This window comes from Podarcis pityusensis (assembly GCF_964106645.2).
Source record: "Podarcis pityusensis genome assembly, chromosome: 4".
NCBI lineage: Eukaryota > Metazoa > Chordata > Lepidosauria > Squamata > Lacertidae > Podarcis > Podarcis pityusensis.
In genome coordinates, this window is record NC_138027.1 from 3552154 (window position 1) to 3569672 (window position 17519).

General features: G+C 50.1%; 1 protein-coding gene across 10 annotated transcripts in view; it reads right to left on the reverse strand.

Moving 5' to 3' along the window:
• STIM1 (stromal interaction molecule 1) overlaps window positions 1–17519 on the reverse strand; it is a 111719-nt gene that overhangs the window by 8651 nt on the left and 85549 nt on the right. For 8 of the 10 annotated variants that reach the window (XM_081001942.1, XM_081001943.1, XM_081001938.1 and 5 more), the window contains 4 exons: window positions 15255–15432; window positions 3434–3611; window positions 1229–1396; window positions 258–358 (listed from right to left, as the gene is read on the reverse strand). In XM_081001942.1, coding sequence (XP_080858068.1) covers window positions 258–358; window positions 1229–1396; window positions 3434–3611; window positions 15255–15432 — 625 coding nt within the window. Of the gene's footprint in view, window positions 1–257; window positions 359–1228; window positions 1397–3400; window positions 3612–15254; window positions 15433–17519 lie in introns of all 10 variants that reach the window. The other 2 variants (XM_081001945.1, XM_081001947.1) reach the window with 1 other exon arrangement.

A 17519-nucleotide genomic window follows, 5' to 3' on the forward strand; every position in this document is an offset into this window, starting at 1 on the left:
CAAAAAGTGGCGAAGCAGAGGGCGATGCGCCTGCACCACAGAACATCTTTAGCCTGCGGAGCGGATGGGCGGCTAGGCCCTTCCTCCTCCGCAAAGCGCTCTTGCTTCCGCAGAACAGAATGGGGGGTCATCTGCCTCCGGCACAGCTGAAGGCTCCCGGCTTCTGGCCTCCAAACCTGCGCAGCAGCTTCCTAGGATGTGGGTCTTGCGGAGGGGGCAGAGCGGACAGAAGCTGCCCACGCACACAGCAAACTCACTTGGCCGTCAGGATTTTATGATCCACGTCGTCCAGGGACGAGCTGTGGGCAACGTGGAATGTCCCAAAGAGAGTGTTGCGCTTCTTCTTTATCTTTTCGGCCTGGAAAAGGGCGTAAGCAGAGGAACGTGACTGAAAAGGTCACATCTATTCAAACTTTTCTGCTCCTGAGTCTCAGCTGCCAGCCCCTATGGGACCCAGAGGGCGAGGCTAGGAAAGGAAGACACAGCCCACATCCTTCTGTCACAGGGTGCTGAGCAGTCTGTGGATTCTGTCTCCCACCTCCATGAGCCTCATTGAAGCATAAGAGCTCGGCTGCTGGATCAGGTCAATGGCCCATCTAGTCCAGCCTCCTGTTCTCACAGTGGCCAACCAGGTGGCCTAAAGCGAAGCCCGTAATCAGGATTCGAACACAAGAGCCCTCTCCCCTCCTGTGGTTTCCAGAAACCGGCCTTCAGAAGCATCGCTGCCTCCAACTGTGGAAGCAGAGCACAGACATCAGGGCTAGCAGCCCTCAAAAGCCCTCCATGAATTTGTCTAATCCTCTTTTAAAGCCACCAAGACCATCCTGTGGCAGGGAGTTCCATGGTTTAATTCTGTGCTGTGTGAAGAACTACTTTATTTTCTCTGTCCTGAATCATCCAGCATCACTGCATGTCCTCAAGTTCTAGTGCTATGAGAGAGAGAAACTTTCCTCTATCCACTTTCTCCATGCGGTACACAATTTCACAAGTTCCTATCATGTTGACTTTTCTCTAAATGAAAAGCCCCAGACGCGGCAGCCTTTCCTTGTAGGAGAGTTGCTCCACCCCCAGGATCATTCTGGGTGCCCTTTCCTGAACCTTCTCCAATTCTACATACCCTCTTTGAGGCGAGGCGACCAGAACCCCATAGTTCAGGCATGCGCTGCGTGAAGAAGTCCTCCCTCTCCACTGGGCCTCCTTGCTCCTTCTTCCCTGCCCCCCCACTCACCCCTTCCTTGGCCAGGAGCAGCTGCTTCTCGGCGTTCTGCTTCTTGATGTTGTAGTACTGCACCTCCACCTCGTGGGTCAGCTGAAGCCACTTCTGCAGGGCCTCTGGGACGGCCCAGCTGCTGTGCGACTCCAGCTCCTTCTCCGCGTTCTTGAGCGCCATGCGCACCTGCAGGGAGCGGGGAACAACAGCAGCCGCTCTAGTACTTCGGCAGGCAGGCAAGGGGGCCCCAGGCGCACGAGACTTCCTCAGGGGGGAGAGGCATCAGCCACAGTCAACAACAAGGCGCACCGGCCCTGTCCGACAACCCCCCACCCACTCCAGTATCTCTGGGCCATGGGCTCCGGTTTCCTCTGCCTACTGCCAAACTGGCTCAGAACATCCTGGTGAACGGTCTCCCTTCCCACTACCAAGGGGGCCTGGAATTGGGACGCCGCAGCTCATGCCCCTTTGTGTGCCCTCGAGAGTGGAAACGCCAACTGATCAGACGCCCGTGGGAAGCCAGGAAGCAGGATCTGAGCACAAGAGCCCTCACAAGAGTCCTGTGGTGTTCAGCAACAGGCATTCAGAAACACCGGAGCGCCGTCTCTGCAGAGCCCCGGGTGTCCAGGCACCCACAAAATCTTCGGCGAGGGGTCTGGGCCCCCTCAATATTCTGCAGCCGGGTGGGGTTTCCCACTGCAACAGCCGGCTCCGCCAGAGCCTGTCACAGCAGCAGGAGGTCCTGTTGCAGGTCCCACGAGGCCGCTGGGAGGAGCCCTGGCATGCCCTCCAAAAGGCCTGGCAGGGCCTGCTGAGGCTGAAACAGGCTCCATCGGGCTCTCCCGCTGCAGTAGTGGGCCTTTAGGAGGGTGTGCCAGGGCTCCTCCCAAGCTCGCCTGAGAAGCCTCCTCTCTCTAGCTGTGGAGGCAGAGCATCTTGGCTAATAGTCATCTGTGGCCCCTGTTAGAATTCCTGCTCCATGACTGTAGTCATGGGATTTTTGTCCATCACATTGACTCCACAGAGTGGGAAGTGACGGAGACAGGATGTTTGTGTTACTGTGTTCCGTGAAGTGGGACTATTGTCCTTTCTTCTTTTTCTCTTTGCTGTCTGATGCTAGAGAGAGAGGGAGCCATGTTGCAGTGCTCCGTGTGTGTTTATATGTAAATAAAGTAGATTAGCCAAAATGCTGAGTTGCTGAGGTCTGTTACGCAAGCTGCGAAGACTCTGCGGATCCCTAAGTGTGCCGGTGTCGGTTGGCATCGGTCGCTGTGATGTTTGGGCTGAAGAAGGCTTATGAAGCTCCCGAACGATTGACCAGGAGGGAAAGAACATGCCAGTTGGGCATGTGTCTCTGCCAGGGTCCTACTTGAGTGTAGGCCGAGCTCCTGACAGCCCCCTCCTGCTCCGTGACTTTGTTCAATCCTTTTTTATAAAACAATCCAAGTTGGTGGTCCTCCCTGTCTGCTGTGGGAGGGAGTTCCACAGATGAACCACATACTCTGCAAAGGACGTTCTCTGATCCGTCCTGAATCTTCCCACGCACAGCTTCATCAGATGTCCACGAGTTCCAGTGTTGAGAGGGCAAACTCTTCTGCTTCTACTTTCTCCCTGCTATGCATCATTTTACAAACTTCGATCATGTCACCTCTAAACTAAGAATCCCCAAACGCTGCAACCTTAGGAAGTCGCTCTATCCCCTGGGTCATTTTGGCTTCTCTTTTCTGCTCCTTCTCCAGTGAACGCATGAATGGGGAGGACAACAGGAGGCCTGACGCTGACCCGAACCCCACAAGCTTTCCTCCCACCAGGCTGAACCCAACCTGGACCTCAAAACCTGTATGCCACTTCTAACTTCTAACCCTCCTGAGCCGCAGAGAGTGGGCTAGAGAGGTTGTCTGTGCCAGTCTTGCTGCCCGAGATTAAGCGGTCATGGGAAACAGGCCAAAGATACGACTGCCTTGAGGTTGGACGAGGCCTTCTGGTGTTTTTAGCCCAATTATATGGAGACAGGAATCACGTGTGTCATTTTAAAATTGGGATTGATGGGAGGAGAGAATCTGGCATATGGCTGCCACCTTTTTTTAAATGCTGGCTTTGGGGGGCTCGGTTCCAAAGGGCAGCAGGTCAGGCAGAAACCTCCAGAGCCCACAGAGAGTTCAAGCCCCCCAGGAGGAGCTGTCCACCTACCCGGCATGGGGGCTGCTCCCGGCCAGGGCGTACCTGCTCCAGCTCCTGCTCTGCATACTTCTGCCGGCTGAGCTCGTTCTCTGTCCCTTCCCGCAGCTCCCGGAGCCGGTGGGCCTCCTGCTTGGCGATGCTGATCTCGTCCTGCAGCCGCTTCTCCAGGGAGACCTTCTCCACCTCCACCGTGCGGTGCTCCTCCTGGGCCTTCTGGAGCCTGAACAGAGACAGAGAGAGCAGAAATGGGCCATGAGACTGGCTGCCCACAGCGTGCTAGGGCTGGAAGTCTGGAGAGATGCAGTCACCTCCCCCAGGAGGAGAGCAGGGGGGCTGGCAAGAGTGGAGCGCAAGGAAGCAGCTCCTGAAGCTCAGAGAAATGCCTTGGAGGAGGAAGCTGTTTCAGATGCTCAGAGGGGAGCTGGATAGAAAGAGCACAGGGAGGGGTGTTGGGGGGGAGAAGGCACAGGGAAGCTGACAGTGGAGAGCAAGTCTAAGGGCCAGGTCGCCCAGAAACAGGAGCAAGGTGATGATATAGGCCTGGCTTCACTTACAACACAGGAATTCTACAGCCCCTATTCATTTTGCTTTGGTGGCTAGCCTCCCAAAGCTCCAAGAAGATTAAGAAAAGGAAGGCAGGGTTGAAATATACATTCTTTAAAAAAACCAGAAGCATTTTTACTTGGTATTATAGGCCAGGACATTAATAGGCAAGATGTTAAACTGTTTTTATATGCAACAGCGGCAAGAGTATTGTTAGCCCAGAAGTGGAAGCAAGAAGAAATTCTGACAAAAGAAGAATGGTAGACAAAATTAATGGACTATGCAGAATTGGACAAAATGACAGAAAGGATTCGAAACCTGTGGGACCAGAGATTTACAGAAGATTGGAAGAAGTATATGAACTATTTGAAGAGCAATTATAACCAACAAATTACGCTAGCAGGGCTACAATAAGTTTTGTAAGGAGAAATATACAAAGTGTTACAAAGTAGAAAAAGATAAGAGATAATGGTTATGAGTTTGAAATGTAATAGGGAAAATAAGAAATGCATACTGAGAGATTAGATTGTAAAATTTTCAGACAGGACTGATGGAAGTCAAAAAAATTGAATAAGAAGTAAAAGTATGTTTAATTACTGTTGAAAATGCTATGTTAAAAAACTAATAAAAATTTATATTAAAAAAAGAAAGAAAAGGAAGGCAGGAAGGAAGGAAATGCAAGCTTAAAAGTCGATTAAAATCCCACCTGCAGCACCCCTCTGCCAACCAACCATCAACCCCTCTGCTGGAAACCACAGGGGAGCTACTCTTGTGCTTGAATCCTGCTTGCTGGTTTCCCACTGGGGCATCTGACTGGCCACTGTGCGAACAGGATGCCAGACTAGATGGGCCTCATCCAGCAGGCTCCTCTTCTTAAGTTCTTCACCAAACCTTGGCCCTCAGCCATGACTGATGGTGGTGCGTTTTCCAAGGCAGGGGACTTCCTGACTCTGGGGGAGCCGCCCAGCACACCTCCCTCTCACCCCACCCAGAGTGGAACCGATGCCTGGCAGGGATTGGTTTAGGCAGGGGGTTCTCAGCTAGTAGCTGGACACACCCTGGGGCTGACGAGAAGGGAAAGGAACCTCTCCCAGGCACACAGGGCTGCTTTTTGTCAGAGCCGTTTGCTTCCGAGGCTGCAAAATGCAGGACATGCGTCTCTCAGTCTCCCACCCAACCCTGCAATGATGCTGCAAAAGAGACAACTGCGTCTGTATGGCAAGTGGAAAAGCGAGGCTGAGAGAGGGGCTTCGCCTAGGGTGGAAATGCACCCAGAAATGCTTTTTGCAGGGGACCTACAACACCTATTCAGTGGCTGGTTCCTGTTTGCACAAATTGGGTTTTGCCATCCTCTGAGAAGCTGGACTTCAATCTGATCTGATGCTTTAATGGCGCTCTTGCACTGTCCAAAACAAGGACCTTTGCCAAGAGAGGAAATGGAGACAATTGCATCAGCCTGTTCCAAGGAGAGTTGTGGGCTTTGAGCCATCCTGGGGTATGTGTGAAACGAGTTTACGTCACTGCACAGCATCCCAGGAGGATGGAAGGAGGCAGCGGAAATCTTTGTCCTGGCTCTTAGGACCCAGACCACAAGCTGCTCCCCCTCCCAGCCCTCCTCCAACGAAAGCATGTGCATTGCCTCGGAAAGATAACGTTTTTCTAAGATTCAGATCTAAGGACGGCCCACGATTACCCCATGGGATGTTGCAAAAGTAAGCCACAGCCCTCAGTACTATACATCCCAAGATCTTAAAAAACTTCCTCTGCCCCCAATTCTACAAAGTTCACCAATGCCTGTTCCCTCGACGCTGAAATCTCCAGGCTTCTACGCGTTCCACTGCCTGCAGACATGCGTTCAAACCTTAAAAGTGAAAATCTTCCGTCTGCCTTTATCTATGCAGCCTATAGAACAAGAGCAATTGACACGAGCGTAATTCGCTGTAATTCCTCACCAGGAACCAATGAACCAAGTGCAGTCAGCTTTTCAAATTCCAGGGGACAACAATCAGTCTAACTCAGGCATCCCCAACCTTCGGCCCTCCAGATGTTTTGGACTACAATTCCCACCGTCCCTGACCGCTGGTTCTGTTAGCTAGGGATCATGGGAGTTGTAGGCCAAAAGATCTGGAGGGCCACAGGTTAGGGATACCTGGTCTAACTGTTATGAAAACATGCTCCTGTTGGAGAGACGAAAGTTGCTTCCCTCCTAGGCTGCCACGAGGTGCAGGATTCTGCTCCAAGTATGTCCACATTCAGATATCAAGAGACACAAACTATGATACATTAATTTGCATGTGTATATGTACACACACTTCCTACGCTGCAAGATTCAGGACTGGCAAAAGAGAGCCCTTCATGCAGAGCAGAGTTAAACTATGGAACTCCCTGCCACGGGAAGAGAGAGGAGGAATAAATCCTCTCCTCCTGGGCTGGCACTTCTGCTGTGATAATGTGGCAGGTTGCATCTGTTGAGGGTGTGGAGTCTCCCCAGGCCCTGCCCTGAAACGCAAAGGCAGGTATTGCGCTTGCCTGCCGGGTGTTTGCTTAGCAGAAAACCATGGGCCTACAGGGCCAGGACGTCCTGAGAGAGAGAGAGCGAGAGAGAGAGAGAGAGAGAGCGCCTCCTTGTCACCTGCTGAGGGGCTGTTCCGGGACACTACTGGTTGCCTCCTCTGTACATTGCATTTATGTCAGCCTGCCAATGATTTTCCTTTTCAGGCTATGTTTTACTTTTAGGGTATGTTCAGTCGACTTTGGTTCAGCAATTTGTTTTGAGAATCAATGGAGGAGGCCAAGGAAATTGAAGAACATTTTCATGTACGCGACAACGGCAGCAAGAGTCTTAATAGCACAAGGATGGAAGAACGAAAAAATCCCGACCAAAGAACTGTGGCAAGAAAAACTGATGGACTATGTGGAACTGGCGAAATTGACACACAAACTGCGTGACAAGGACAACTGCGACTTTAAAGAAGCATGGGAACCTTTTACAACGTACTTAAAGAAACAACAAACTGAACTGGACTCCTTGGCAGGTTTAGAATAAACATACACAAATTTATTATTGGTAATATATAGAGAGATAGGTTAAGGATCTTTACAATTTTATAATATGCAGAGATTAATATGTGCTGAGAAACCAGAGAGAGGAGCTGAGGGAAGTCTGGGGGGCTGGGTTTCTGTTTGGGGAGGGGGGAGGGGGAAATGGGGGGGGAATGAGGATGATTTTTTTTGGTGAATTGTTATGTTGAAATTCTTAATAAAAAAATTAATAATAATAAAAAGACAAAAAAAAAAGAGAGAGAATCAAAGGAGGAGGAAGACAAGCAAGCATAAAAGGCAACAGGGGAAAACCTATTTTCCTGGGAGATTCAACACCTGGTGACAAAACCAACGCAGAAAGCAGAAAGCAAGAGGCTGCCCTACGCTGCACTGAATTTTCAGGGGTTTCAGCCCCCAAACGTGCATTGGTCAGCACTCACTACCTGGAGTGCTGTGTTCAGTTCTGGGCACCCCACTTTAAGGAGGATACTGACAAGCTGGAAGGCGTGCAGAGGAGGGCAAACAAAATGATCAAAGGTTTGGAAACGAAGCCTTATGAGGAATGGTTGAGGGAGTTGGGGATGTTTAGACAGAAGAAGCGAAGACTGAGAGCTAAGATGATTGCCACCTTCCAATACCTGAAGGAAGCTTGTTTTCCGCTGCTCACTGACAGATGGAATGCTCCAAAGTGGGCGATGAAAGGTTCGGGAAGGATAAAAGAAAGTTCTTCATGCAGAACATAGTTAAACTATGGTGTAGCCTTATTAGACTATACCGATTGGTGGGGTCTGCGTTGCTCCCGGGAGGGAGAAAGAAAGTGAAATGACACCGGAAAAATGAGGATTTTGGGTCCCGTTTCAGACTGACTGCACAGAAACCCATTCCTTCCCCCTTCAATGGAACTCGCTGCCACTGGAAGCAGCAATGGCCACCAACTTGGAAGGTTTTAAAAGAGGATTAGACAAATTCATGGAGGAGGAAAGGGCTGTTGAAGGCTACTAGCCATGACGGCTCTGCTCTGCCTCCACAGTCAGAAGCAGCAATGCTTCTGAATCCCAGAAGGGGAGAGGGATGTGGCGTTCAAATCCTGCTTGCAGGTTTCCCCAAAAGAGGCATCCACTCGGTCACCGTGAGAACAGGATGCTGGACTTGATGGACCAATGGCCTGATGTTTGTCTTATGTTTGTAAGACGAAACCGCAAAGCCAGTCAGTCAGGGGCTCTGAAATTCAGCAGCAGATGGAATGCCCCAAGCTGCGTGGGAAGGAGATGCTGGAGAACGCAGGTTTCCTCCAGTTCACACTGATAAGAGAAAGGAAAGCAGGCTTTCTAAGAGCATCAAACTCAGCAAGGCTGGGTGGATGCTGGCATGGAAGGAAGTGTCAGGAGCCTCCCCGGAGCGCAACACAACACCAAGCAAGTATTCTGAGGAGGAAGCCAGTCCCCAGGAGGGCTGAGATCCACAGACTCCGAGGAGGGAGAGCAGAGGAATGTCCTCCCAAGGCCAAGCCTTGGCTCCTGGGCATCGCTCTGCCCCATTGCTCCTTTCTCCAAAGGCAAAGGCAGTTTTCAAATCTCTGCAGGGCTCTCACAGGGAGATGGAGCAAGCTTGTTTTCTGCTGCTCCACAGGGATCCAAACAGCAAGAAAGGAGATTCCAAAGAAACACAAGGAAGAACTTTCTTAGGGCAAGAGCTGTTTGACAGCGGAGGAGACTCTCTCAGAAGGTGGTGGACTCTCCTTGGAGGTTTTTAAGCAGAGGCCGGATGGCCGTCTCTCAGGCGTCCTTGAGCATTGCAGAGGGTTTGGCTAGGTGACCCCTTGGGGGTCACTTTGATGAGGTGTCAGGGCGAGGGAGATGGATGTCGTCGCAGCAGCTGCCTTCAGGCCTTTCCAGAAGCATCCGGCACAGGCCTCGCTATGCAACGGCAGCATGGGACGCTGCGGGGAATGCGAAAAATGTGCACTCTGGCAGGCGAGTTTCTCAAATAAACACATTGCCTGGGAAGAGCAGAACAGGCCACCGCTGTGTCACTGAAGCAGCCTCGCAACTTGCGAAGCCCACCAAAAACACAAGGCAGCCCCTCAGAACACAGCAGTGGTTGCCAAACTTTTTTGGGCGACCGCCCTCTTGGTTTCCTCCCAGTGCCCCCTACTCTACCCTACGAAAAGCATCATTCAGAACAGCAGTTTGCACAACCCACTAAGGAAGGCGATAAGTCAATAAAGGTCAAAACAGTAATGATTAATTGCACACTTATTCAAAATCCAGGGATGCAGGTGACGCTGTGGGTTAAACCACAGAGCCTAGGACTTGCCAATCAGAAGGTCAGCGGTTCAAATCCCCGTGACGGGATGAGCTCCCGTTGCTCAGTCCCTGCTCCTGCTAACCTAGCAGTTCGAAAGCACGTCAAAGTGCAAGTAGATAAATAGGTACTGCTCCGGCGGGAAGGTAAATGGCGTTTCCGTGCGCTGCTCTGGTTCGCCAGAAGTGGCTTAGTCATGCTGGCCACATGACCCGGGAGCTGTACATCGGCTCCCTTGGCCAATAAAGCGAGATGAGCGCCGCAACCTCAGAGTCGGCCACGACTGGACCTAATGGTCAGGGGTCCCTTTACCTTTACTATTCAAAATCCAATGAAAACTATTTGCTTGATGAACTTTATCTGGGGATAGCAGCTTTTCAAAGCCTGATATTTATACCTCCAGTTCTCCCACTTACCCCCGGGGTGCTACCACCCAATTTGGGGACCGCTAGAACACAGGCAGGGCAATTTCAAAGCCACCGCCACACACAAGCCGTCTCAGCCACCCTCTTCGCTGGCTCCTCTGCAAGGCAAAACTTGTTTTCGGCTCACATTTCTGCCTCAGAGAAAAAAACGTTTCCCTCCCCAATTAACAAGGAATATTTGTGACGTTCCTAGTTTCAGAGATAACCCCGTGCTCTCGGCAGGGTCCTGGCGCTCCATGGCGTTCCAGGGGCCTGTTTGGAGCTGCGGCTTAACGAGGAATTTCTGTCTCCCGGCAGAAAGGAGCCTGTGAGCTGAAGTGAAACCAGACAAAAGAAAAGTCCTTCTTCGGGCAGCAGCGCAGAGCTGAACTGTGGAGTTTGCTCCCACCAGACACAGTGATGGCCGCTGACCCAGGTGGCTTCAAAAGAGGATTGGACAAATTCATGGTGGAGAAGAGGGCTATTGATGGCTACTAGCCACAATGGCTGTGCTCTGCACCTCCACATTCAGAGGCAGCAATGCTTCTGAATGCCAGGAAACCTCAGTAGCAGAGAGTTCCTCTGGTGCTCAGATCCTGCTTGCGGGTTTCCCATGATGGGCATTTGGTTGGCCACTATGAGAACAGGATGCAGGACGAGATAGGCCATTGGCCTGATCCAGTAGGGTCTTCTGATGTTCTTACAGTGCGGGGGGGGGAAGTATTTGATCCCCTGCTAAATTTGCCCGTTTGCCCTCCGATGAAGAAATGACCAGTCCATAATTTTAATGGTAGGTTTATGGTAGCTGTGAGAGACAGAATAACAACAGGAAGGTTTGAGTAGCTACACATCAGCCTCGAAATCTTACTGACTTGGAGAGGATCTGAAAAGAGGAGTGGGACAAAATGCCTCCTGAGATGTGTGCAAACCTGGTGGCCACCTCCCAGAAACGTCTGACCTCTGTAATTGCCAACATAGGTTTTGCCACCAACTACTAAGTCATCTTTTGCAAAGGGATCAAATACTTATTTCACTCATTATAATGCACATCAGTCTCTGACTTTTGTCTTCTGGGTTCCTCGGGGTTTTCCTGTTGTTATTCTTGTCTCTCACAGCTACAATAAACCTTCCATTAAAATTAAAATTAAAATTAAAATTATGGACTGGTCATTTCTTCGTCAGAGGGCAAACGGGCAAATTTAGCAGGGGATCAAATACTTTCCCCCCTCACTGTATGTCTTGGGCCAACTAGGAGGCCCAGCCCAGAGAACTGGCTATTATATTTGCACGTGGGATCTTGCACACATCACGCCCCTGTCCTTAAGCACGTGTGTTGGGGCCAGCAAGGCCCAGGATGCTCTCCCAAAGATCCTCCTCGAAGGTACACCTAATTCTGATGTGCTCTTGGTGGTGGAGCCTCATCTATGGGACCCTCCCTCCCCCTCCCCAATCAAAGTGGTTTGGCTCTCGTGTTGCTTTCTTTAGGGGAGACCCAAAGACATTTCTTTTCAATCCACCTTTGGTTAGGGAAGTCAGGGCTACTTTTCCTCTCACATTGAATTTGTTTTTATTAAAGGTAGTTCGCCGGGATTTGGGAGGGTGGCTGTGATGGAAGTTTGTGTCCTATTTTTATGCCGCTCTGTCAGAAATCATTGAAAATCTAAAACCAATTTACAGTGGTGCCTCGCAAGACGAAATTAATTTGTTCCGCGAGTTTTGTCGTCTTGCGATTTTTTTCGTCTTGCGAAGCACGGTGTCGGGAAAGTTTTGGAAAAGCTTCAAAAATCACCAAAGTCTTTAAAAACCTCAAAAAAGGCTACCACACCGCGTTCTATGAGTTGCTCCTCGAAGTCAAGTCGCAACTGTATTAACGGTGTTAAGAAAAAGGAAACAAACTTGCAAGACGTTTCCTTCTTGCGAAGCAAGCCCATAGGGAAAATCGTCTTGCGAAGCAGCTCAAAAAACAAAAAACCCTTTCGTCTAGCGAGTTTTTTGTCTTGCGAGGCATTCGTCTTGCGAGGTACCACTGTACGTGTTATTTTAAAGCGGGGTATTTTTTTATGTTCTAATGTAATTTTAACTTGTGAAACTTTCTGAAAGCAGCATAAGAATCAAATAAATAAATAAATACATACATACATACATACATACATACATACTAGGCATTTATTACAAGTGGCAGAGATCATTCAGCCAGTTCCCGGCTGAAAAGTTCTGTGTGTCTGTCACGCTGGAGAGTGACGTCTGCCAAAGCGGCAAATGACACCAGAGACACTGCAAAGCAGTTTGTTCCTCAGAACTGGCCGCCTTTCAGGCTCCAGGGAAGCCACCTCGTGTTTCTCTTCTCCTCGTGTCAGGAGCACAGCAGGCTGCACCCAACTGCTGGTGCTTCACCTGCCCTGGTGAGCCAGCAAAGGAGGCCCTCAGGCCAGTTCACAGGGCCAAGTCGGGGCAACCCCACACCTGTCTGGCAGGAGGAGCGCAACACCTGCAAGATGCTCTCTGCACTCCACTTGCAGCTGATTGTCACGTCCATACACATCGTTACATAAGAACCTAAGAAGAGCCTGCTGGATCAGGTCAATGGCCCGTCTAGTCCAGCATCTTCTTCTCACAGCAGCCAACCAGATGCCCCAAAGGGAAATCTGTGGGATGTAACATAAGCAGTCAAGTACAGCACTTCCTGTTTGCCCGGAGTGGACACACAGGGGGGTGTTACTTCACAGCCAGGAGGACTTCCTGTCACACCTGGTCTGGAGTTTCCTCCCCCTGCGTGTGACCAGGTAGCTGGGCGTGACCCTGGGAGACCCCATAAAAGGGGCTGGTCATGGAGCCACCTCCCTCTTCTTCCTCTTGATACTGGTGTATTTTGCTATCTGCTGGCCCTCAGCCAGCAGCACATGGGCTTATCCCCATATGGGATGAGCTCAAACCCTCTTCTGTAACTCTAAGCTAAAGCCTGCCTTCCGGGAACCAACTGTGAACTGAATGTGAGTAAACATCATCATTTTAAGAGAAGACTGCTGTGTCTTTATTCTTTTTAAAATGGAACAAAGGAGATTTACCAGGAACAAACCCAATCTAGACAAGCCGGGTTGGACTGCTTAAGTAAAGAGATTCAAACAAATCCACCAACTAGCTTCCTGCTATATATTGGGGAATGCCATGCTGCTGCTGAGTGAGGAAAGATACTATTAAATCAACATATCCTCTCCTGGTATCTACAACATTCCCACACAAACAAAGCCTGAGCACAAGAGGCCTCTCTTCTCCAACGGTTGGTGGTATTCAGAAGCATTGCTGCCTCTTACAAGGAGGCAGACTGTAGCCTCTATCGTTGCTAATAGCTGCTGCTATCCCTCTCCACAAATTTGCCCCATCCTCTCTTAAAATCATCTAGGCTGGTGGCCATCACTGCCTCCTGTGGCAGGGAGTTCCACAGTTTAACCATGTGCTGCATGAAAAAGTCCTTCTTTTTTTCGGCTCAGAATCTTCCAATGTTCGGGTTCACTGGATGTCCGCGTTTGTTAGAGAGGGAGGAAAACTTTTCTGTCTAATTTCCCATTACTTCAGTTCACTAAAACCTTCAGATGTGGGAGTACTTCACTGGGAACAGGGTGTGTATAACCCTGTTTATGGATTAAAAAAATCATTTGAAAGGACCTCAGAAGCCCCGGCCTTGCACAGAACTGTCTTCATGGCCCCTTAGCCCAGGACAGGCCCCTCCACTCCTTCTGGGGGCAACTGCAAGATTATTTTCTGTCCAGGAAGTGACTCTTCCAGGGTCCAGACCCAGAAGGGCCTTGCCTCCCCCAAACTGCTTATCAGCAGGCCTGTGTCGGAGAGCAACTATGTGGAGCGATGTAATTGCTTTGTGTTGCCAAAACATGCTAAATGAGCTGGCTGGGTTCTGAATCCTGTAACTGAGCTTTTGCCGCCTGGTTGGTGGCTGGGAGGGAGCGATGGCCAGAGGGGGAACACGAAGTGCTAAAGGCCAAGGAACACACGAGAGGGAGGGAGACAAAAGGCTCCACACCCTGAGCACTGCTTGCCTGCACATGTTCAGGCATTTTTTAAAAGGGTGGCGGGGACAGGGAGGTTCTCAGGGATCTGCATGCATGCACAGAGTTGCAGAGACAAAACAACAGACTGTGATGAGCCGAGCCTTGCTGCAGCAGAAGCAGCTCCTCCTGCAAAGGCAGAGTTGGGGGGGGGGCGCTTCCAAGCCACAGTGGGTCCTGGGTGGCTTCCATTATTTAAGTGACTCAGCCTCTTCTCAGTTGGCCGGAATCAGGCCAGATAACTGGAGGATGTGAGGAGGGAGAGAGGGAGGAAGAGGCTGATTTCATGCCCCTTTTAGAAGCCTCTCTCTAGTGAAACAAAACAGGAACCCCAGTTTGTGCTGGCAGGGAGAAAGAGGAAAGAAGGTGCCTTGGGGCCTGCCTGTGGCAGGTTCTGGCTTCAAACCCTGAATATTTGGGGCAAATCACCCTCTATCCCAGGCCTCACCAACTACAGTCATGGGTTGCAAGCTAAAAAGCCTCACTGTTCTTTGCTTGCTGCAAATAGGACAGACTAACAGAGCCGTGTGGATGCCGCATGCCAATAACTGCTCACAATTACGCTATAAGGAAATAGATGTCAGTTTGATCGGTTAATCTGCAGGGATTATTCCGGTCACAGAGATTATCTCCATTGTTTAGCCCATCCATCCACCAAAGGCAGACCAAGAAGAAACAAATTCAGAATACAGGGAAGTAAGGGTTAAATCAGTGGTTCTGAAATGAGCTGAACCATCCCTGGGGGTGGGGAGGGGTTCCCTTGGAAGGTGCTAAGAGGTAAGGGGGTGGCAGGGGTGTGTGATGGAGGCATAAACAACTATCAGATTTTGAGAAGCTGGTATCACTGGATCAAGTTCCTCAGTTTTGCTGAATTAATTCAATAGTTTAAACCGGATTTTGAATAATTGTGCAATTCACTGTTACTGTTTTATTGTGTTATTATCTTCCTTTTGAATGATGGTTTTCACAGGGTAAGGAGCGCTGGGGATGAGTTCATAGAACCAGGGGAGCAGAGCCCCCAAAATGTTTGGGAACCCCTGGTTTAAACTAAGTGCTAGAAGAAACCCCCTCGCTGTAAGACCAGTTGGAATAAGCTGCCTAGAAACCTGGACTCTCCACTGAGGTTCTGCTGTCTCCATCCTCGGGAGGCTTCAAGATCTGACAGGTAACAGCTCACCTGCATGAACTTCTGGGTGTTTAAAGCCAGCAGTCTTCTGGTCCACACAAAGCACTAGATGCCCACCCTTGATCCTTGCTGGGTGATACTGGCACATGGTGGGCAGGAGCGAGGTCAGGACAGGCCCAGCATGCTTGCTTTGCAAGGGGGCTTCATCCAGTGCTTTGTGGTTCGTAAGTGCCAAACCAGAAGCACAAGCCGGTCTCCTACCAAAGTATTTGGGAAGATCTGAGCAAAAGTCATCAGCAAGCCAGGTGCTAGCGAAGAAGGGAGACAGCCAGGGCAGCAGCTGGCACCACCCATGGCACCCTGCAGCAGCCTCCAAGACTCACCTTTCCTGGAGATCGTGCAGACTCTGCTCAGCTCTGTGGAGACCTTCGAGGTCCTTCATCATCTTCTTCATGTGCTCTTTTGAGTAGCGGTTCTGGATGTAAGCAAACCAGCAGCCGCCCACCCCGATCACAATGGACACCACCAGCATGAAGTCCTTCAAGTGGTTATGACGGGTCACTGGGGAAACAGAAGTCACACAATGGCCTATTTAGACAAGGAAACAAGCCCACCTCCTCTCCTCTCCTTCCTTCCTTCCTTCCTTCCCTTTGCTCTTTTGCATTTGATATAACACCTGTGGCTGCGCTTAGGTCAGGCAAGGAAAGCTCCAAGGGGCAGGAAGAGCCCATAGTAGCCAACTTTCCATACAAACTTCGGAACCACACATAATTCTTTGCCGAAGGCAGAACCCTGTACACTAGCACACTGGACATCAACTGGTGGACAGGGATTTGGCTTAAAAGTGGGCCCTGGGTTTTCGCCTGCACAAGTCGGTCTAGTAGAGGACAGCGTCACCCTTAGTTTCAGAAAAACAGTGATGTTAGTCTGTGCCCTGATTCTGAAGTGTCCTCCCCAGAGAGGCACACTTCACACCAGCACAGCAAGCTTTTCGGCGCCAGATAAAGATAGGACCAGGCGTTCTAGATTACAAACAGTTTCATTGGCCCTGTTTTGTTTCTTTGGATTTTTATTCGCTTGCCTTGTTGCACTCTGCAATATTTATTTGTGGCGTTTCAAACTGCCTTTACGTGTTGTGTGTGAATTAGTTTATAATGCAATTTGCAATCTCTGCAATTCCATCCCCCGAAACTCAGTTAAATAAAAATATTTATATTTCACATTTTTAGTTTTATTTGTGAGCCACTCAGATTTTTTTTTGTGTGTGTGTGTCTGAGCAGCACAGAAAAGCTGCAGATAAATTAAATAGTGTGCATGCACAATTATTATTAACTAGTTACAGGGATGCAGACATCCTCTCTCTTGAGCAGGCTTCCTCAAACTCAGCCCTCCAGATGTTTTGGGACTACAATTCCCATCATCCCTGACCACTGGTCCTGCTAGCTAGGGATCATGGGAATTGTAGGCCAAAACATCTGGAGGGCTGAGTTTGAGGAAGCCTGCTCTTGAGGCTCCTCTTGGAGGGACCTCTCCTTCTCCCATCCTTCAACAGAAATATACTACTCCTGGGGATTCTTCCTGACTTTGCAGCGGTTGCCCCTGCCATGGTATGTTGCCTTGCTTCTGCCCACCAGCCTGCCAGCATCCTTGTTCCAGTTCCCCCACTCTCACCCCCTGGATGGACTTCTCAGTGGGGACACTGGCTGGCCATCAACTCTGCCCCAAGGCTGGCCCTCCCATAGCTACAGCCCAACAGATCATCCTGCCTTCTTGGACTCCCCACTGGCCCAGCAGCAGCCAAGCCTCAGAAAGTCATATTATTCCCCAGCTATTCTTAGATCATGTGCTTACAGAGCATTCCTGCAAAAGCACTAAATATACACATCCCTGCCTGAAGCATGAGCTCCGTCACCAATGCATTATTTACTTTATTTATGAATCACTTCCTACGACGCGTCTTGAAGCGATTCCACAGCACAAATTAAAACACATCTAAAACAACTGCAAGTCGAAAGAGTTTCAAATCTAGTGCAGAAACAAAGCAGGATAAAATAACTCCACTAGTCTTCATTGGAGAAGGTGCCTGCCTGATATCTAGCAGAAGGGCATTGAAGGCTCAATTCAGACTTCCTATGGGACAGATCTCCTGAGAAGACGGTGTGTGCGGGATGCCCTGTCCTGAAGAGTACAGTGATCAGCTGGGTATAGAAGGGGCCGGCCAATCTTCCAGGTACCCCGGCTCCAAGCTGCATAGGCCTTTGTACACCAGTACCGGCACCTTTAACCGGCTCCTTCTGTGAACAGTGGAGCAACAGGACGGCAATATTCCTGGTTAGAGCATGGCGCTGAGAACGCCAAGGTTGCAGGTTTGATCCCTGTATGGGACAGCTGCACATTCCTGCTTTGCAGAGGGTTGGAATAGATGACTCTCCGGGTCCCTTCCAACTCTACAATTCTATGCTTCTATCCTGCCTCAGTAAGCAGTTGAGATTCTGCATTCTCCCTCAAGGGCAGCCCCATGCGGAGAGCATTACAATCATCAAGGTTACCAATGCAGGAACCACAGTGGCCAAGCCATCCTAGACCAAAAACTGTCTTCCCACCACTCCTTAGCCTCTCTAGCAATAGAGATGCATCCAAGCCACAAA